The 18600-nt window shown below is 32.1% G+C and overlaps 1 protein-coding gene and 1 pseudogene across 1 annotated transcript; both read left to right on the forward strand.

Moving 5' to 3' along the window:
- Positions 1–1655: 1655 nt before the first annotated feature.
- LOC111295397 (uncharacterized) lies at positions 1656–4203 on the forward strand. Its single transcript, XM_022888868.2, has 2 exons — positions 1656–1796; positions 2327–4203. Exon 2 carries the CDS (start codon positions 2328–2330, stop codon positions 4017–4019), a length of 1692 nt encoding a protein of 563 aa, XP_022744603.1. The 5' UTR covers positions 1656–1796; position 2327; the 3' UTR covers positions 4020–4203.
- A 12187-nt stretch (positions 4204–16390) lies between these two features.
- LOC111293898 (wound-induced protein 1 pseudogene) lies at positions 16391–17460 on the forward strand (annotated as a pseudogene).
- The last annotated feature ends 1140 nt before the right edge of the window (positions 17461–18600 follow it).

Raw genomic sequence — 18600 nt, forward strand, 5'->3', positions numbered from 1 at the left:
GCAACCGTGATCGATGGATTCCTATTTGTTATATGTATATACTATTTGCGCACATTCTGTTAAGTTTGACATTTTGTTAAATGAGACATTCAGGTTTAGTCTCATGTGCTTCCTTCAAAGCAACGCATCATTAAATTTAGATTTGAAAGACCTAATGAAAATGGATACTAATTTTGTTTTCATACCATTTCCATTTCACACTATCATATTATTACTTCTAAAGTATTTATGAGTTTGTGTACACGTGTTTTGTTAGTATGATACATTTTGAGGCTCATAAATACTTCTTGTTGTTTTGTTGTTGATACAATGCATTCTGAAGCTTATGAATTTCTTCAGGTTGCTGAGAGCATATAAGTCCATACATTGGTACCCTATCGGTACAATGTATTTTGGAGCTTATAAATGCTCATTTTGTTGTATGATGATTTAAGTATACACTCATATTAAAAATTTCTATTTATGACCATTTTGTTAATCTTGATTCAAATTTAATGATTTGTATTGTCCAAGTGAGAAATTATTATATTTATCTCATATTAGTGGACTAACAAAGTCATTATATACTGGATTATATTAGTTAATGTCAATTAATAAGTAATTGATGTGGTACCACATTATAATATACTTAAATAGTAATATGATTATTGTTAAGTGTAACTTTAGTTTAATTGTATTTGGACCCATAGTAGTATTGGTCAATTTTGAGTAATTTGTTAGGGAAAGTTCTATTCTCGTCTCTATATATATGAGATTGACCCATTGAGTTTTATAACTTTAGTTTAAAAAGGTAAAGAGTAATTCTCTCTCCTTTTTATTGTGTAGGTCTCCAATTAGGCCCTGGAGACAAGTAATGGAGAGCTCATGATGGTAGCATCAATTTTATAAATGTAAATCCAACGAAATTGAACTCGTACCTGCATTCAAATCAGTTTTAATTTTTGTTAAATTATATTAATGGCCATGTAAGCTTTTAGGCTGAATCCAATATTCATCTCCTATGAAAATGTTGAAGTAAACTCAATTAATCCTATCAGGTTTATTAGCTTTTCCCTTTCAATTATAAACGTTCTCAAACCTATAATATTAATGTCATGGTTGGAATGGAAATTCATCACTATAACAACCTCATTTCTCAACTTTTGTAAAATTTTTATTTTCCCAACTTTATCAATTAGAGAGTATTCGGTGGATTTGATATTAAAAGTTGAGAATTTAAATTAATTGATTTGATTTGAAATAATTTATTGAATTAAATTGCATTAAAATAATTAAATAAAATAAAATATTTTAATGAAAATTGACTTAAATTGGTGGATTTTGTCGATTTGTTTGGTTTTAACTATTTGAAAAATATATCATTTATATTATTATACAAAAAGTTATTTTACATTTATATATTGCATACATTATATTATTATATAAAATAAATTTATATATTATATATGATTTTAAAATATTATATAACATATTATATATTAAAATATATTTAAAAATAAATTAACTCAGTCTATTGATAATTGACCAAATTAATCAAATAAATAATTTTTTTAACTGATTGATATAGAAATAGAACAATTTTAATCGAAATTAATTTATTCTTGTAGCATTTGGATAGCGCCACTTATTTTCAAAGTAAGATTCTCTACCATGACTTATGATTGGTGAACGAAGCTGTTCACTCATGTCTCGACGGACATCTGTATATGTGCTTCAGCTACAGCAAAAGTGAATTTTTTTTAGGATGATTCCAGAACCGGTTGTCTCATGAATTCCTTCGTGGTTTTTCCATAAGCGTAAGTTTCAAGCTCATGCTTTTCTTCTATGTGAGGTCAATTTTCCTTTACATATGTTAACATTCGACTCTTTATTTTCTGCTTGGTGTTTTTCTCGCGTATATTTATGCTGATTTTTCTATTAAATGAAAGCAATTGAACAAATTTCTAGGTTTTTTCCATTCATCTGGTAATACTTTTGATGATAACAAACAAATTTTGATGCAAAAGTAGATACTGTGCAAGTCAATTCTCTGAGATTTAGAGTGTAGGATAGATTTTATGATCTGAGTCAACTTAGGTTTATCAAATATTGATACTTATTTTTTATCTTTGCAATCACAATTTTTTTTTTTTTTTTTGCTTTAGTTCCTTTAGCTTTACGGATTCCTTGGCTCCCTCTTTTTTGATATAGTTTTTGTGGTAGTAACTGCAAAATCATAGACCATGTGTACTCTGGTTTTCAAATGAATTTTAGAATTACACGCTTAGGAGCTTCTCTCTGTATAGCATAGCTCTGGGATTGATTGAGAGTTCAATTTTGATATTAGAATGGCTTCAAGTGATAATGGGAATCAGAAAGAGCAAATTGAGGAATCCAATGTCACTAAAACAAAGGGACAAATTCCCCTTCACATTTCATCATCACAAAGGGTGCTTCTGAACGGTGAAAACTCTCAAAGAAGGTCCCATAGCAGCTTTATGTCTCCTCCGAATAGAATAAAGTTTCTCAAATTTGGCTCTGCATCTGCCAAATTCAAGCGCTTAGTAGAAGAGAGAGATGAGGTTTCTCAGTTGGTGGCTTCTTCAAGCGGTCATGGTTTACGAGAACGTCTGACAGGGGTTTTTGCAAAAAAAATTGATCAGGTTTCTCTGATGAAAATGTTTAAGGAATGGATTAGGGACCCAATGAACATGGCCCTTTTTGTATGGATCATGTGTGTTGCTATCTCGGGCGCCATTCTTTTCCTTGTCATGACTGGAATGTTGAATGCAGTGCTTCCTAAGGAGTCCAAGAGAAATGCCTGGTTTGAAGTCAACAATCAAATTCTCAATGCGCTGTTTACTCTTATGTGTCTTTACCAACACCCTAAGCGAATTTACCATCTTGTACTTCTTTGTAGATGGAGAGCAGAAGACATTTCCCGACTCAGAAAGATATACTGTAAGAATGGGACCTATAAGCCCCATGAGTGGGCACACATTTTGGTGGTTGTTGTGCTACTCCATATCAACTGTTTTGCTCAGTATGCCCTTTGTAGTCTGAACTTGGGATACAGGAGATCTGAGCGACCTGCTATTGGAGTTGGGATATGTGTATCAATTGCAATAGCAGCTCCGGCAATGGCTGGTGTTTACTCCATTGTTAGCCCTCTAGGGAGGGATTATAATTCTGAAATGGATGAGGAAGCACTGAGACCAATTGACACTGGTGAAAGTAAGAGGCCAGAGCAGTTGAGAAGGATATCATTGGAGAAGAGATATTCATTTGCATCCGGAGATGAAGAGAGAATTGTTGAGTGCAGGCCACTCTGGAGTGGAGGGATACTTGACTTTTGGGATGATATTTCTCTAGCATGTCTTTCACTTTTTTGTAGCTTTTGTGTCTTTGGGTGGAACATGGAGAGACTTGGGTTTGGGAACATGTATGTACATATTGCAACTTTTCTCCTGTTTTGTATGGCTCCTTTTTGGATTTTCAACTTGGCTGCTGTGAATATTGATAATGAGACTCTCAGAGAGGCTCTTGGTGTCACCGGAATTGTTCTTTGTGGTTTTGGTTTACTGTATGGTGGCTTCTGGAGGATTCAAATGAGAAAGAGATTCAATTTGCCAGGTTATAACTTCTGTTTTGGTCAACCAGAAGTTAGTGATTGCACACTGTGGCTATTCTGTTGTTGGTGTTCTCTTGCTCAGGAAGCACGCACTGGGAATTCTTATGATATTGTAGAAGATAAGTTCTTAAGAAAGCAAATGGACCATGGTAACCAGTTGCCAATATCACCTTTACCTTGTGAAGATGGGATCATCCAATTTAGTTCTGGCCCCAGTTCTTCACCTGGGTTCAATTCTAGCCCAACCATGAGATTTACAGCTAATTCTTCAAGTCCCAGAATGGTTTCAAAGGAACGTTATAGTCCAGAGCAGCAGCTTTCTACGATGAAAGAAGAGTTGTCTGTAGAAGGTAAAGATGAAACTATGATTCCACCCGCTCTGTCATTGATACAGAGAGAAGAAACATAATTGAGGGAAATTTTCAAACGTCATTGTCTTTGTCTAATGAGTTGTGGTCATGTACACAAATGCTTTTGAGAGCATTGAAATGCATTATAATTTCACATTTCTCATACTTTCTCATTTCTTTTTCTTGTTGGATGAATATATGTAAATTCCCGTTCAGGAGTACTACACTGATTTTCTAGAGATATCTCTTTCTTAGCAGCATTAGTTTTCAAATGATATGGCAAATTTTGTTTATAATTGAAATTGCTACTTGATGTCTATCCAGAGCATTAGTTTTGTGACGCAATCTAGCTTAAGGTAGTTTTCAAATTCTCTGAAGCTTTATACATATCTGTACATCTTGTCATTCTGTTTTTTTTTTTTTTTTTTTTTTAATCATCATATTGTTCGGTTCGGTATCACCTTTTTAGTTTGTAAAGATTTGTCCATGATGAGTTCCAAAAGAATTCTAGCTTCGTCCTGGGTGGCTAGAAAATGTTTGATAACTTCAATGATCCCTTTCTATCTTCAGATGCAGAACGTGCCCAAAAAAAATTCTTTTGACATAGAACCAGAAGTAGTTAGAGACTTGACCGAAAACTATGTATAGTTGCTTTTCATTATCCGAACCTGATTGTTATCAGGAGGAAAAGATGGTTGAATATGATGCCCGCAGAATTATAGCAGAATTCACTGTTTCTGGGGTCATCATCTCTGCGATTTGTTGTTTGCTTTTGATCGTATCAAAAAGACCCTATAGATGAAGCTAAGCAGAAAAGGATTTAAATAGCTGCCTTCAAATTCTTGGAACAAACACCATGACCTTACAGACAATTGATTTTAACAGGCACAACTATAGGAAATTTGCACAAACCTGCTACTTCACTTCCACCTCAGTATTCTGTCTAACAATGAAAATACCTTCTCCAATACACAATATATGAAGGCGTGGTGAATTGGTATTCTTGTTAATCTCAAAAGATATTATGAACTTTTACTCAAGCTACATGACCAGCTGCCCATTATATGTTAGGATATGTGAGGTCCAGCTCCATTGGTTTTGGTCAATTAAAAGGCTTAAAGTTTTTTTTGTTTTTTATCTAAAAGAGTTTTACTTAAATAAATCCTTAAACAATAAAAAAAGTTATGTAATAAAGAAACAGAAGGCAACGCAGAAACCAAAAGAAAGAAGAAAAGACAAAAAAATTAAAAAGAAAAAGGAGAAGGAAGAGTTGGTTAAACGGAAGTCAATCCGTGACCCGATTAAGCTAAAATTTTGTTAGCAAATTTATGATTTAGAGTTTTACATTCTAAGCAGTGAAAATCGAGTTTAAAGCTCTCTAAGAACAAATTTAAAGTATATTTATTGAGTCTCTTATTTAGTGAGATTTCTCTAATTATCTCTTTAGTTATTGATTAGCTCTAGTTTTAGCTAAAGAAGAACTTTGTATATCCATTGTTTAATAGTGAAAATTTTTCTTGTAGTCTATGATTTTTTTCCTTTACATTAGAGGTTTTTCTCGTAAATTTTGGTTTGCTTTATTTTTTTTACATTTTTTATTATTGATTATTGTCTATTACTATGGGTTTATTATTATATATTATTTTTGTGTTGTTATGTTTATTAATTCAGGCCTAATAAGTAGTATTAGAGTAAGGGTTATTTTTGGGACATCGATACAAAAGTAACTCAAGATAAAAGTAAATTCTATTTGAGATCATGAAATATGATACAGGTTTCATGATAAAATTGATAACATCAAATTATTCAATTTATAAGCCTATGATGAAAGATTATCTATACTGCAAAGATATTGGGTGATTCAACTAAACTACCAGATACAAAAGATAAAAGCTAAAAGAAGTTAAGTAAAAAGACACTAGTTATAATTAAAAAGTAGGTTGAAATCAGTATGTTTTATCATGTAGCACAAAAGACCAATGCCTACATTGTTTGAAAAAAATTGATAGCATCGTATGAGAGAAAAACAGGTATGAATAAAGTTATGCTTGTTAAAAAATTTGTAACTTTACAGTACAAGGATAGATGATTGATTACAAAGCACATGAGTGATTTTTAAGATATATTTAATCAAATGACAACTATGGAGCTTAAGATGGGTGATAAAATGAAGGTGTTATTTCTTTTAAGTTCATTGCCAGACAGCTAGAATACTTTAGTTGTGACTGTTCTTGATTCAGCTCCTGATTACAAGGTGACATTGGAGATGATAAAAGATAGTATGCTTAATAAAGAAGCAAGATAAAAAAATTTCGACTCTAGGAATCAAGCTTTTATTATAGAGAATAGAAATAGAAACATCGATAGAGGTCAGAACTAAAAAGACCATAATAAGTCTAAACGTAGATCCAAGTTCAGAGATAAAGTGAAGTATTTCCATTATGATAAAACTGGTCATATAAAGCGATACTACAAAACTTGAAGCAAGAGTGGAAAGATGAGAAAGATAAAAGTTCAACTGATGACAATATTGCAACAGTGAACTCAGACAGTGATTCAGTTACTTTGATTTGTACATATGGTGATGTAATCATATTTATGATCCTAGCATTGAGTGGATAGTTAACATAGAAACGGCATATCATTGTGTTCCTAAGAGAAAGTTGTTTACAACTTATAAAGCAAAAGACTTTGGTTACACCAATATGAAAAAAAAGATTGTTACAAATTATTGGGATTGGTGTTATTGTTATACAAACTAGTATAGGCTACATGTTGACTTTAAGGGATGTCAAACACATTTTGGATATGAGAATGATTTTTTTTGCTATTAATGTCCTTGATGAAGAGAGATATAAAAGTCGACAAAAGAATGGATAGTGAAAGTTTTTCGAAGAATCTATGGTAGTTGTAAGGGAAAAACCATGTTACATAATGTACAAGACATAGATGTAATTGAACGATAACCAGATAATGCCATTGAAGATGATGCTTCAACAAACTTATGGCATAAGAGGTTAGCCCACATGAGTAAAAATGGGTTACAAATTTTGATAAGGTAGTCTCTTATTCTCTTAACCAAAGGTATATCTTTCGATTTATGTAATCATTATTTATTTGATAAGCATCATAGAGTTTCTTTTCGTAAGAGTTCTCAAAAAAAAGAAAACATATTAAAATTTATTTATTTTAACATATGTGGTCCTATTAAGATTGAGTTATTGGGTGATAATAGGTATTTTGTTACTTTTATTGATTTCACGTGAAGCTTAAGTATATATGTTGAAAAATAAAAGTCAGGTATTACAGTATTTTCATAAATTTCATATCATGGTGGAAATGATGACAAGACTACCTTTGAAGTGTATTTGGACTAATAATGGTGGGGAATACACATCCAGAAACTTTGAAGAGTACTATTCAAAGCATAAGATCAGGCATAAGATAATAGAACCTGAAACACCACAATATAATGGTGTAGCTGAAAGGATGAACAGCACTATTATGAAAAAAGTCAAATGTATGTTAAGAATGACAAAATTACCAAAATCATTCTAAGGTGAAGTAGTCAACACAACTTGTTATTTGTTTAACAGATCATCATCAGTTTCTTTAGGCTTTGACATTCCAAAAGGAGTTTGGATAGAGAAAGATACTTCATACTCTTGCTTGAAAGTTTTCGAGTGTAAAGTATTCATACATATGTCGAAAAAGCAAAAGTCAAAGCTTGATAATAAAGTCACACAGTGTATGTTTGTAGGATATGGTAATAAAAAATTTGACTACAGAATATAAGATCAAGTGAAGAAAAAACAGTCAGAAGCAAAAATATAGTCTTTCATGAAAAAGAAATCATATTAGATCTTGAAAAAAATAAAAAGATTATATGAGTTATTATTTAATATAATGTTTCAACACCGATAAGGGTTCCACCAAAAAGAGCCATAGATGGTGAAATTGAGCAAGAAATAAAACTTGAGGGTACAAATGAGCTGATCATAGTTAATGATGAGCCAGATACAAATAGTTTTGAGTAAGGGGAGCAATCCTCTCTTCTTGAGAGTGTTGAGTAAGGTGAGCAATACTTTCTACCAGATAGTATTAAGTAGGGGGAGTTACCTTTAGCATCAAATAGTGTAGAGTCTTAGCCTAAAAAATCTATCAGATAACACAAGCTATGCACTAGGTATCCAAGTTTAGATTTTATTTTAGTTACCAGTAAGAGAAAGTTGGAGAGCTTTCAAGATACACAGATTACTCCGGATAAAGAACACTAATTAAAAATAAAAAAAAAATAATCATTATGAAAAAATGGTATATATGATCTTGTTAAACTTTCGAAAGGGATAAGGCCATTGAAAAATAAATGGGTGTTCAAGTTAAAAAAAGAATATGATAAACTAGTGTAGTACAAAACTCGATTAGTGGTGAAAGGTTTTTTTCAAAAACCTGACATTGATTTTGATAAGATTTTCTCTCCAGTTATAAAGATGAGTTTCATTTGAGTAGTACTAAAATTAACAACTAGTTTGAATCTTAAGCTTGAGCAACTTGATGTTAAGACTACTTTTTTGTATGTGACTTATAAAAGGATATTTATATGGATAAGCCTAAAGTTTTTAAAGTAAAAGAGAAAGAGCATGTAGTTTACAAACTAAAGAAAAACTTGTACAGCTTGAAACAAGCTCTGCAATAGTGGTATAAAAAGTTTGATTCTTTTATGGTGAGCCACAGCTATAAAAGAACAACAACGAATCCTTATGTGTATGTCAAAACAAATTTTTATGATAACTTTATTATTCTTTTATTATATGTTGATTATATGTTAATTATAAGACAAGATACTAGTATGATTTATAGATTGAAACAACAATTATCTAAGTCTTTTGACATAAAAGATATAGGTCTACCAAAGTAAATTCTCGATATAAACATTATCTGGGATAGGAGAACTGAAAAGTTGTGGTTGTCATAAGAAAAGTATGTTACATGGGTGTTTAGTAGATTCAATATGTAATATGCTAAATTAATTAGCAGTCCACTTGCCAACCATTTTTATTTGAGTAAAAATCTTATCCGATGACTAAGAAATAGCAACTAGCTATGTCTAATATTCTTTATTCTTCCGCAATCCATTCTTTGATGTATCTTATGGTTTGCACACGATCTGACATTACTCATGCAATTGGTGTAGTAAATAGATTGCTTTCTAATCTAAAAAAGGTTCACTAGGAAGCAATGAAATGGATTTTTAGATATTTTAAGGGCACCTCAAAAATATGCTTGAGTTATGAAGTTTCAAACTAGTTTTAAAAAAGTTTATTGATGCTGATATGACAGGTGATCTTGATAGTAAAAAATCTATTTTCGAGTAATTGTTTACTTTTGTAAAAGAAGCTATATTTTGGTAGTCTAAGTCGCAAAAATGTGTTGTTTTGTCAACTATAGAGGTTAAGTATATTATAGCAACTGAAGTAGGTAAAGAAATGCTTTGGATGAAACATTTTTTTCTTAAATCAAGATTGAATTAAAAAAAGTATGTGATATTTTGTGATAGCTAAAATGCTTTAGATTTGAGTAAGAATGCCATATACCATGCTAGAACAAAGCACATTGATGTTAGGTATCACTTGTTACATTCAATGATTGAGAAATAGTAGATACTATTAAAGAAAATCTATACTGATGAGAATGTGGTAGATATATTGACTAAGACATTTCTTGGAGAGAAGCTTGAGCTCTACAGTAACTTAGTTGGAATGAATTCTTTGGCCAAGTTAAGTTTCAAATGAAACTACTATAGTGATGAATCTCCTCTTAATGGAGCTAAAGAGAGAGATTGTTAAGATATGTAGGGTCTAACTCCACTAGTTTTAGCCAATTAAAAAGCCTAAAACCTTTTTTGTTTGTGACTTAAGAGAGCCCTACTTAAATAAAGCCTTAAACAATAAAAGAATGACTGTGTAATAAAGAAACAGAAGGTAGCGTCAAAATCAAAAGAAAAAAGAAAAGTCAGGAAAGACATAAAGAAAAGGAAAAAAAAAAAAAGAGTTGGTTAAACAAAAATTGATCCATGATCTGATTGAGCTGAAATTTTATCAGCAGGTTTATAATTCAAAGTTCTACATTATAAACGGTAAATATCGAGTTTGAAACCCTCTATAAATAAATTCAAGTTATATTTGTTGAATTATCTATTTGGTGAGATTTCTTCAATTATCTCTTTAATTGTTGATTAGCTCTAATTTTAGTTAAAGAAAAGCTTCGTATATCTATTATTTGATAGTAGAGATTTTTTTTATGGTCATGATTTTTTCCTTCTACATGAAAATATTTTTCATGAAAGTTTTAGTGTATTTTATTTTTTTTGTATTTTTTACTATTGATTACTATTTATTACTATAAATTTATTGTGATATATTATTTTTGTACTATTATATTTATTGCTTCAAACTCAATATTATGTACTCATTTTTTCTGCTTCATTTATTTGTTTGTTAGGTTTTCTGTGTCGTTTGTGTCTGGTGTCAACAAAGGCAATTGTTATTTGATCTGATGAAGCACTATGCTGGTTGACATAGAAGCATTTCATTTACATTTTTTAAGCATTGCTCATTTGATTTGTTTAATGCCTTAATTAATTAGATATTATAAGGAGACATTTCACATCACATTTATATTGTATTACACGTGGAGAAGCCCACACCCACACACGTACATATGCATCAGTGCGGTCATGGAACACGTGAATTTTCTCTGAGAGAGATATAAATATTTTCTGGTAAGGAAGTGATTAGCTGGTCAGATGGTGACGAGGGCCATAAGGGTTCAAGACAGCTAGCTTTGTTAATAGCAAATGCTTCGATGTAGGTCTTCTTGTCATTTTGGTATTGATAGATCAATTTTCTCACATAGGTCATAATCATGGCCTGAAAGTTCGGGCTGTCCATGGGTGCGTGAGATTTGCGGGGTATGCAAAGCAAGCAGTGTCAGCATGTAGTACCACCAGTTTTAGCATTTCTACAATATCATATATAACCATCATATTGGTTATTACAGAAGTCATTCAATTCTATAAACCAACTGTTTCTACGTACTCTTGCCCAATATCATGGTGCAAATTGAGGCCGAAGTTATTCTAAGGATTTTATCAGTGTGAGACAGTGTTCTCTCTCTCACACTCACATACAGGGCACATACTCATGCTGCACTCAAAACTATAGAAAGTCTACTTCCTGATTCAATAAAGAATTGATCTAAAAACAGTGACCAGCTCGCCACCGTGCCTATGATCTTGTTACCTAATCCAACTTTCTCCTTCAGGAAAGATTTCAGTTTTACATTTGAGTTCGTGCACAATGGCGCGGGGCGGTTTAAATGATAAAATAATGCCATTATTGTTATGTAATAAACTGAGTGGGATAAAAAGACAATCAGCTCTAAAGAATTCATATAGCTGACACAATCCAGATCAAAGAATTTACGGCTGAAGTAACAAACAGTTTCACATCGGAAATCAACACAGCATGTCGTGTAGGAGGCCCCATTCTTTATGATATATAACCTTTTTTTGCTCCTCAGTGACCTAAGTGGGACAGTTTTATGATTACCTTAAATAATATATTAACCTGTTCCTTGATTAGAGAGAAAATTTAGGTTCTAAGTCATTTGCAATTTCACCTTTCGGCTCTTTCTGCCTTGTCTTTCAGAGGAAAGCGACATTCTACAAAGGGTTTGTGCAAGAATGGACGGTGGAGATGGAGAAGTAGTATGATAGGTGGCACAATTTGACAATATAGACTGATGAACATTCTAGCATCAGAGTTAAAAGTTTATGGGTTGGTGATGATGGGTGTAGAAGATGAGCATGGAAACCTGTACAAGAAAAAACAAAGCAAAGACTCTCAGGGCTCCCCGCTAGGCATCTTTACTGTGGAGATTATTTTGTTAAGATCATTCCAAAAGCTTAAGTTGATTCAATAGTTCATCTATTTTTTCGATTTTTTCGATTTCAATATTCAGTGGTTGAAAAAATACCACTAATTGAAAAGGAGACAAGTGGTTAATTGTAATTATTAATGGTTGAAAACTGTTCCAATTTATCAAGTGGAAAAAGAGGAAAATTTATCACAAACTTATAGTTTTCAATAGATTAATGAATGGGGATCAGCTCATCCAAAAAGCTTCAAACGTAGATTAATATTTTTTAAAACCATATTAGGATACAAGGCATTAATAATTTGCCAATAAACAAAGGGGGATTCAATAAACTATGGACAAAGTGATTCAACTACTCAGGTGAAATTAACTTCCATTTTGGAAAGATGGTTTAATAGTTTTCTGCCTAACTCTTTTCTCAAACACGTGATAGGAAGGTACTGTTCATTCAGTGGTTTAACTCTTTATAGTTTGACATATTTTCACCAATTGGGTACTGATAAAAATACAATAGATGGGGCAGTGTAACTAATTTAGGTAGTTTTGGGTACCCACTGAAAGTCAATTTCTTGGCAATCCTTAGGATTCCCCTAAACATCACACCTCTATCAAATCAAGTGAAAAAAAAAAATCTAAAGCAGTTGAGAGGTACGGGATTGATTTTAACCAAAACTAACCACTTTACCAACTCAAAAACACAACTTCAACTGACATCAATTCTATAAACATGATTCATTACAGGCAAGACCTCACTGATTTGATTTCCAAAGGAGGTATCCCTCCTAATATATCAAAGTAGAACCGTTTGTCTCACGCTGGTCACTTCCATTTAGGTTCTATCTTCTTTTTCTTTTTTTTTTGTAACAGTTCAAAAGGAAATTGACAAATTAATATCTTAATCCACTTCCATGTGCTCAATTTGGGTTCCTGTCACTTTAATTTCTCTAGCTTACAAAAACATTACTATCTTTCCATGCTAGCTAGTTTGGCAAGCTGCTTGGAGAATGGCCTGTACTTTCCAAGTTTTCAGCCTTAATCCTATTTCTGTGAATATGATTGGAGTAGGGACAACCAAGGACCATTTCGAAACTTAGATAATTTGTGGACTACGAGAGAAGTTGGATCTTGATCATAAGGCACAGGAGATGTTAGGTTAAAATGTCTCAATCCAATCAAGTTAGTTGAAGTAAAATTAAATAATCAATCATACAAAAGATAATAATTTAACGTAATTTGATTTAACTAACATATATTTACGGATGAAAAATAAGATCTACTAATTATAAAAAATTATAAATATACATCAAAACATATCAATCACTCAATAATCAATACTTATAGACCCTTTTAATATCTTTTAGTCCTATAGAGTATTTTTAATCCAAACAAACACATACTCATGTGTACTTTTTAACACAATCAAACACATATATATATGCACTCATACATCATATCTATGTGGATTCTCTCAGTCTCCTCTAATCTACTCACAAATAAACATACACACTCATAAGATGTAATTCTTCAGTAATCTTATAGGTGTCTATCCATAAAACCCTACAACTCTATACCACTTGTTAAGCTAAAAAGCCATAATCTAATCAAGTCAGTGGAAGCAAAATCAAACAATCAATCAATCATACAAGAGATAATAATTTAACGTAGTTTGATCTAATTGATCTATATCCACGGATGAGAAATAAAATCCACTAGTTGTAAAAAATTACAAACATACTTCAAAACATATCAACCACTCAACAATCAATACTCATAGACCCTCTCAATCTCTTTTAATCTTATAGAGTATTCTCAACCTAACAAACACATACCTATGTACACCCTTTTCAATACAACCAAACATATACCTATATGCACCCATACATCATATCTATATGAATCCTCTCACTTTCTTCTAATTCACTCACAAACAAACATATACACTCATAAGATGTAAATCTTCAGTAGTCTTTTAGGTGTATACCCATAAAACCCTATAATTCTGTTACATCTTTTTCTCATACCTAACTTTATAAAAATTTCACATATTTATAACCATACAAACTTACTTATTAAGAATCTTTTTTCTCTTAGAATTCTTTTTTCGCAAGTCAAATTTACCTATTAAAAATCTCTTTACTCTTAAATTTTTTTTTTTGTAATTTTTTTTATTCATCAAGTAATATGTAACTAATTTCAAATAAATCCCTTATAGGATTTAAATATGTATTTCCAATAGGAGGACCCTTTTTGTAAAATAATGATAAATGATAGATGATAAATGAGGATGCAAACCAGCTTCAACTATTATTTACCACGGCCAATTTTACTCTCCATTGCTCTTTATTGTACAAGACAAGCTCTCTTTGTCCTCGTCCGCCTAGGACTGGGGCCTAATGTTGATTTCTAGATGTGACTTCCGAAAAAATGTATGGAAAAATCAAGAAATTTAAGGAAATGTATAAGGCGTAACGATGCCATTTTCTTTGAGATTTTAATTATTTTTGTTGCATTATTTACTTAGTAGAGTAGATATGTAAAAGAGTTGCAAATACAAATATAGAGGATATTATGGAATTTAGTGATTAATTGTGATGTTTATTGAAGAAAAGAAATTAATACATTGAACATTCACCCACCTATAAGATTAATTATCAGATTTCTATAAAAAAATTTTACAACAAAATATTATAAAAAAAAAATCTTATAATTATTTGGAGAAATAAAGAAAGTTCACATAAATTAATTTTGATTTTTAAGTTTTTATAATAACAATGAAATGTCATTTTGCAAATAACTGTCCGTCCAAATAAAATTATCTGTTTTAAATTAACAAACATAATTATCTAAACATAAAAATTAATTAACTTCCGTTTAATTCAAAAATTAAACTTGAAATAAAATAATAATATATTATTTAATTATTTATTTAAATAATATATATTAATAAATAACATATATCATTAAATAAATATTATTAATTATTTAATTAACTCAAGACCATCTAAAAATTGAAAGTTCAAGATCATAGTACTCCAAATGTACACTCTTTTCCACACCAAACTTTCCCCTACTCTTTTTTTCCTTTCTAACGAAGGATTGCTTGCCACACTTATTTTGAAAATATATATCTAATAATCTACACTGGACAAGGGCATTGAATGGTAACTGATGTTTACTTGCAAGCCCCTTTTCCGGGTATGCTGTTTATTTCAAAGCAAGAAAATTGTCTATTTTCAACAGGGGCTAATAAATGAAAATAAATTGCAAACATGACTATAAAATCTTTTATGATCTGTCGAGAAACCAATGTTACAAATGGTTAAGAGAAAAGCTGATCTTCTTCAATTCATTGTCAAAAACCAAAACCATCCTATCAAAGGAAACAAAAAACATAACTGGTTGAATCGTTATGAAAACTCAGTTGATGTGAAATGAAAGAAACTTCTCTATGTTGCAAGTTATTTCACCGATCCTTGAGATGCAAGAAAAGGCAATGCTATGCTTTTAAGTGAGATAATTTAATCATTCTTTGGCATTTTGCTTGCTCTGATCTGCTATAAACTTTGATCTACCATAGCACAACCTTTAAATATCTTCATATTTAGCAGGTTTCTTTAATCTTTAGCCCTTTTCTTTTTTTTTTTTTAGAGGTTATACAAGTTTAACACAATGAAAAAGGAGATTAATTTATTATGATATTAAAATCTATTGATTTATTAAATATAAAATTTAACTTAATTAATTTTTGTAATCATATTTAACAGGTGATTTATTAATTAATTTTTAAGTTGCAAACATTCTCTTGATTTATTTCGCCTAAAATAGCCCATGCGTATCTTAAATCTCTTTCGTTTTCTTAAACTCAAATTTCGGTCCAAAAAACGTAACAATTTTTTTTATATTTCAGCAAAAGAATTTCGCTGTCATATAAGACGAAGAAGAAGGAACAATAAATTCCAAACCCAAAAGGATGAAACAGGAAAAAAGAAACCGACATAACCAGTGACATATCACTAGCAAATGAAAACGCCAACATATTCCTTAGCATGGAACCTGCTTATCACCCCAAAGTTGGTAGCGTAAAGAGATCAGAACAAACTTCCTTTTATTAGCCCAAATCCATAATTTAACGACGGATTATTAGGAAATTAAGCAATTTAATTAGGGTCAAAAAGAGTTTGCTTGACCAGAAATTCCTGACTTCTCACCTGTCCTCAACCCCGCCTACCGCATAGGAAAGAAACTGATTATTCATTATCGTTGGCCCCACTCTATCCATATAACCACTATAATCCTGCCACGTAACATATACTTCATTTTTTCCATTTTTCAGTCCCAAATACCCCTACGATTTTATCAGAATTATTAAAAACCCTGGACCTTTGCGTTAACCCTTCTATTAGTATTGCCTTAGCGTAGATTATAAGACAAAGAAATGGATGTAGAGAATCAAAGCCAAGTTGATGACTTTTTCTATATAAATCCCGTTTCATCCTTCCTTGCTTGAGACCCTTGCCGGTTCTTGCTGGTTTTTCCCTCTCCTTTCCCTTCTCTATAAATCTCCACAAAACAAAATTCGTTCTTTGCATTCTTGTTAAACCCAAATCTTTCTTTGCTTTCTTGTTTTCTAGGTGTTCTCTTTTAAGATCTGGCTAACACTCAGGAAAAAATTCTGGAGGAAACCAACAAGAACCAAGAGGTCGTTCATGCCCTCTATGAGGCCTTAAAAACTCGAGACGTTGAAACCGTTCACGAAATCCTTGCTCCTGACCTTGAGTGGTGGTTCCATGGCCCCCCAACTCACCAGTTTATGATGCGCCTGCTCACTGGAGCTTCATCAGACGACTCTTTCCATTTTGAGCCTCTTTCTTTTACCACCTTTGGGTCCACCGTTATCGTTGAAGGCTGTGATCATAACCGTTCAATCTCTTGGGTTCAAGCCTGGACTGTTACGGATGGGATAATTACCCAAGTGAGGGAGTACTTCAACACTTCTCTAACTGTTACTCGCCTTGGAAACTCCACCCGATCCCCACCGTCCGACTACAAGTCATCATCCCCATCGTCGTCTGCTTCGTCGTCAACGGCTGTGCATTGCCCTTCCGTGTGGGAGAGCAGCTTGTCCAACAGGCTTGGAAAGTCTGTGCCGGGTCTTGTCCTGGCACTTTAGTCATTTCAAAGCTCTCTCTCTGTGATCAGGTGCAGCCTTAGGTAGGGCAATATAATACGGTAAATAAAAAGGTGCTTGCGTGTCAGTTCCTTATTGGTGACCTACTTGCTGATGGGCTGAAATACCGTTAGGACAGAGAGATCAGAGATGTGAGTCCTTAAGGTCCTGTATGTATGTTTCCATGCACGGACCGTGTCTTACTTTAGGGGTCTGTTTGTTTAATTTGTTCAACTTGTATTGCGTTTCTTTTCCAACGTATTTGCCACGGTGGTTGGAGATTTGTGGGTCCACCATGGGAAGACCTACTTGTTCTTCTTTCCCTAATCTCTATGTCTATGATGTAAGGTGTTTCCATTGTCCGATAAAAGGATTGTCCTTTGATTTTCTTACCACCATTCGATTTCCAACATTTGTACCAGTAGTGATACGTGCTTGTTTCATCTACCGGTTAGGATATTTTTACGTTGCTAGGGTATCTCTGATTAGACAAAACTCAACTAAGAAAATTAAACTGATGAACGCAAATGATCATTTTTAAAAAAAATTGAGTCTTATCAGTTAGATTCAATCTTTTGAAATAAGCAAAATTTGAATGCGTCAAATTAATATAAAATAATGTGTATTTAGAATCGCTCAAAAAGAGAATTAGGTATTTGCTTTTATGCATTAAAAAAAAAAAAAAGCCTTTTCATTTTAGCTAACATTTTTAATAGAACTCCAAGGACCATGTGAACTTCTTTAGTAATTGCGTCAAGACTCTTAAATCATTCTAGTTTAAAATATACTTTTATAAGATTTTTTATCTTAAAATATTTAGTTCTTACTCCTTATAAAATTAAACATCCAATTTTGATTTGGCACAGATTTAATATTTTAAATCAAACATCTACTTTTGATCCGTTATAAATTTACTATCAAAAGATAGAATGAATTATTAAAAAGAATATAAAATTATATATATAAAAAAAAAAAAAAGAATTTGCCAACGTTTTCTTTTTCAAAGAAAAAATGTAATCAGACATTTGACATTCACTGCATCTTATCCTTAGGCTCTTTCCTATTGTAGTTAAAAGTTTTGACTTTTGGGCTACCCAACTGCACCGCCCTCCGCCCTCTCCCTCTCCCTCTCCCTCTCCCTCGTCCCTCCTACGAAGAAAAGGTAAAAGGGAGAGAAGATAAGAGAGAGAGAGAAACAAAACGCACGTGGAAAGAAAAGAAAACAGCCAAAGACAGTGCAACCAAACTAACTTAAGGTAGATATACAAGTAGATCTGATAATTAATATGTATACTAATTTCACATGTTTATATCAAATAAATTAAAGCACAAAACTGCAAATAATTAAATCTTGCGGAAGGAGATGGGGAATGTTTGCCCCAGCTTAAGGTGTCCAAGGAACAATATATTTGGCATATGTCTCCCTCCCAAAACCAGAAAAAATAGAGGAAAAGGAAAGCATATAGTTCCCATATTTGTTGCTGTATCTTCATTTCCAAAAGTTTATATACCCAAATATGCCGCTTCTTTTGCTT

Source organism: Durio zibethinus, chromosome 14, assembly GCF_047325235.1.
Source record: "Durio zibethinus cultivar Kanyao isolate XHJ-2024 chromosome 14, ASM4732523v1, whole genome shotgun sequence".
Lineage (NCBI taxonomy): Eukaryota > Viridiplantae > Streptophyta > Magnoliopsida > Malvales > Malvaceae > Durio > Durio zibethinus.

Coding starts and splice junctions, on each gene's coding strand:
- LOC111295397 (XM_022888868.2), top strand. CDS start 2,328: ATGGCTTCAAGTGATAATGGGAATCAGAAAGAGCAAATTGAGGAATCC.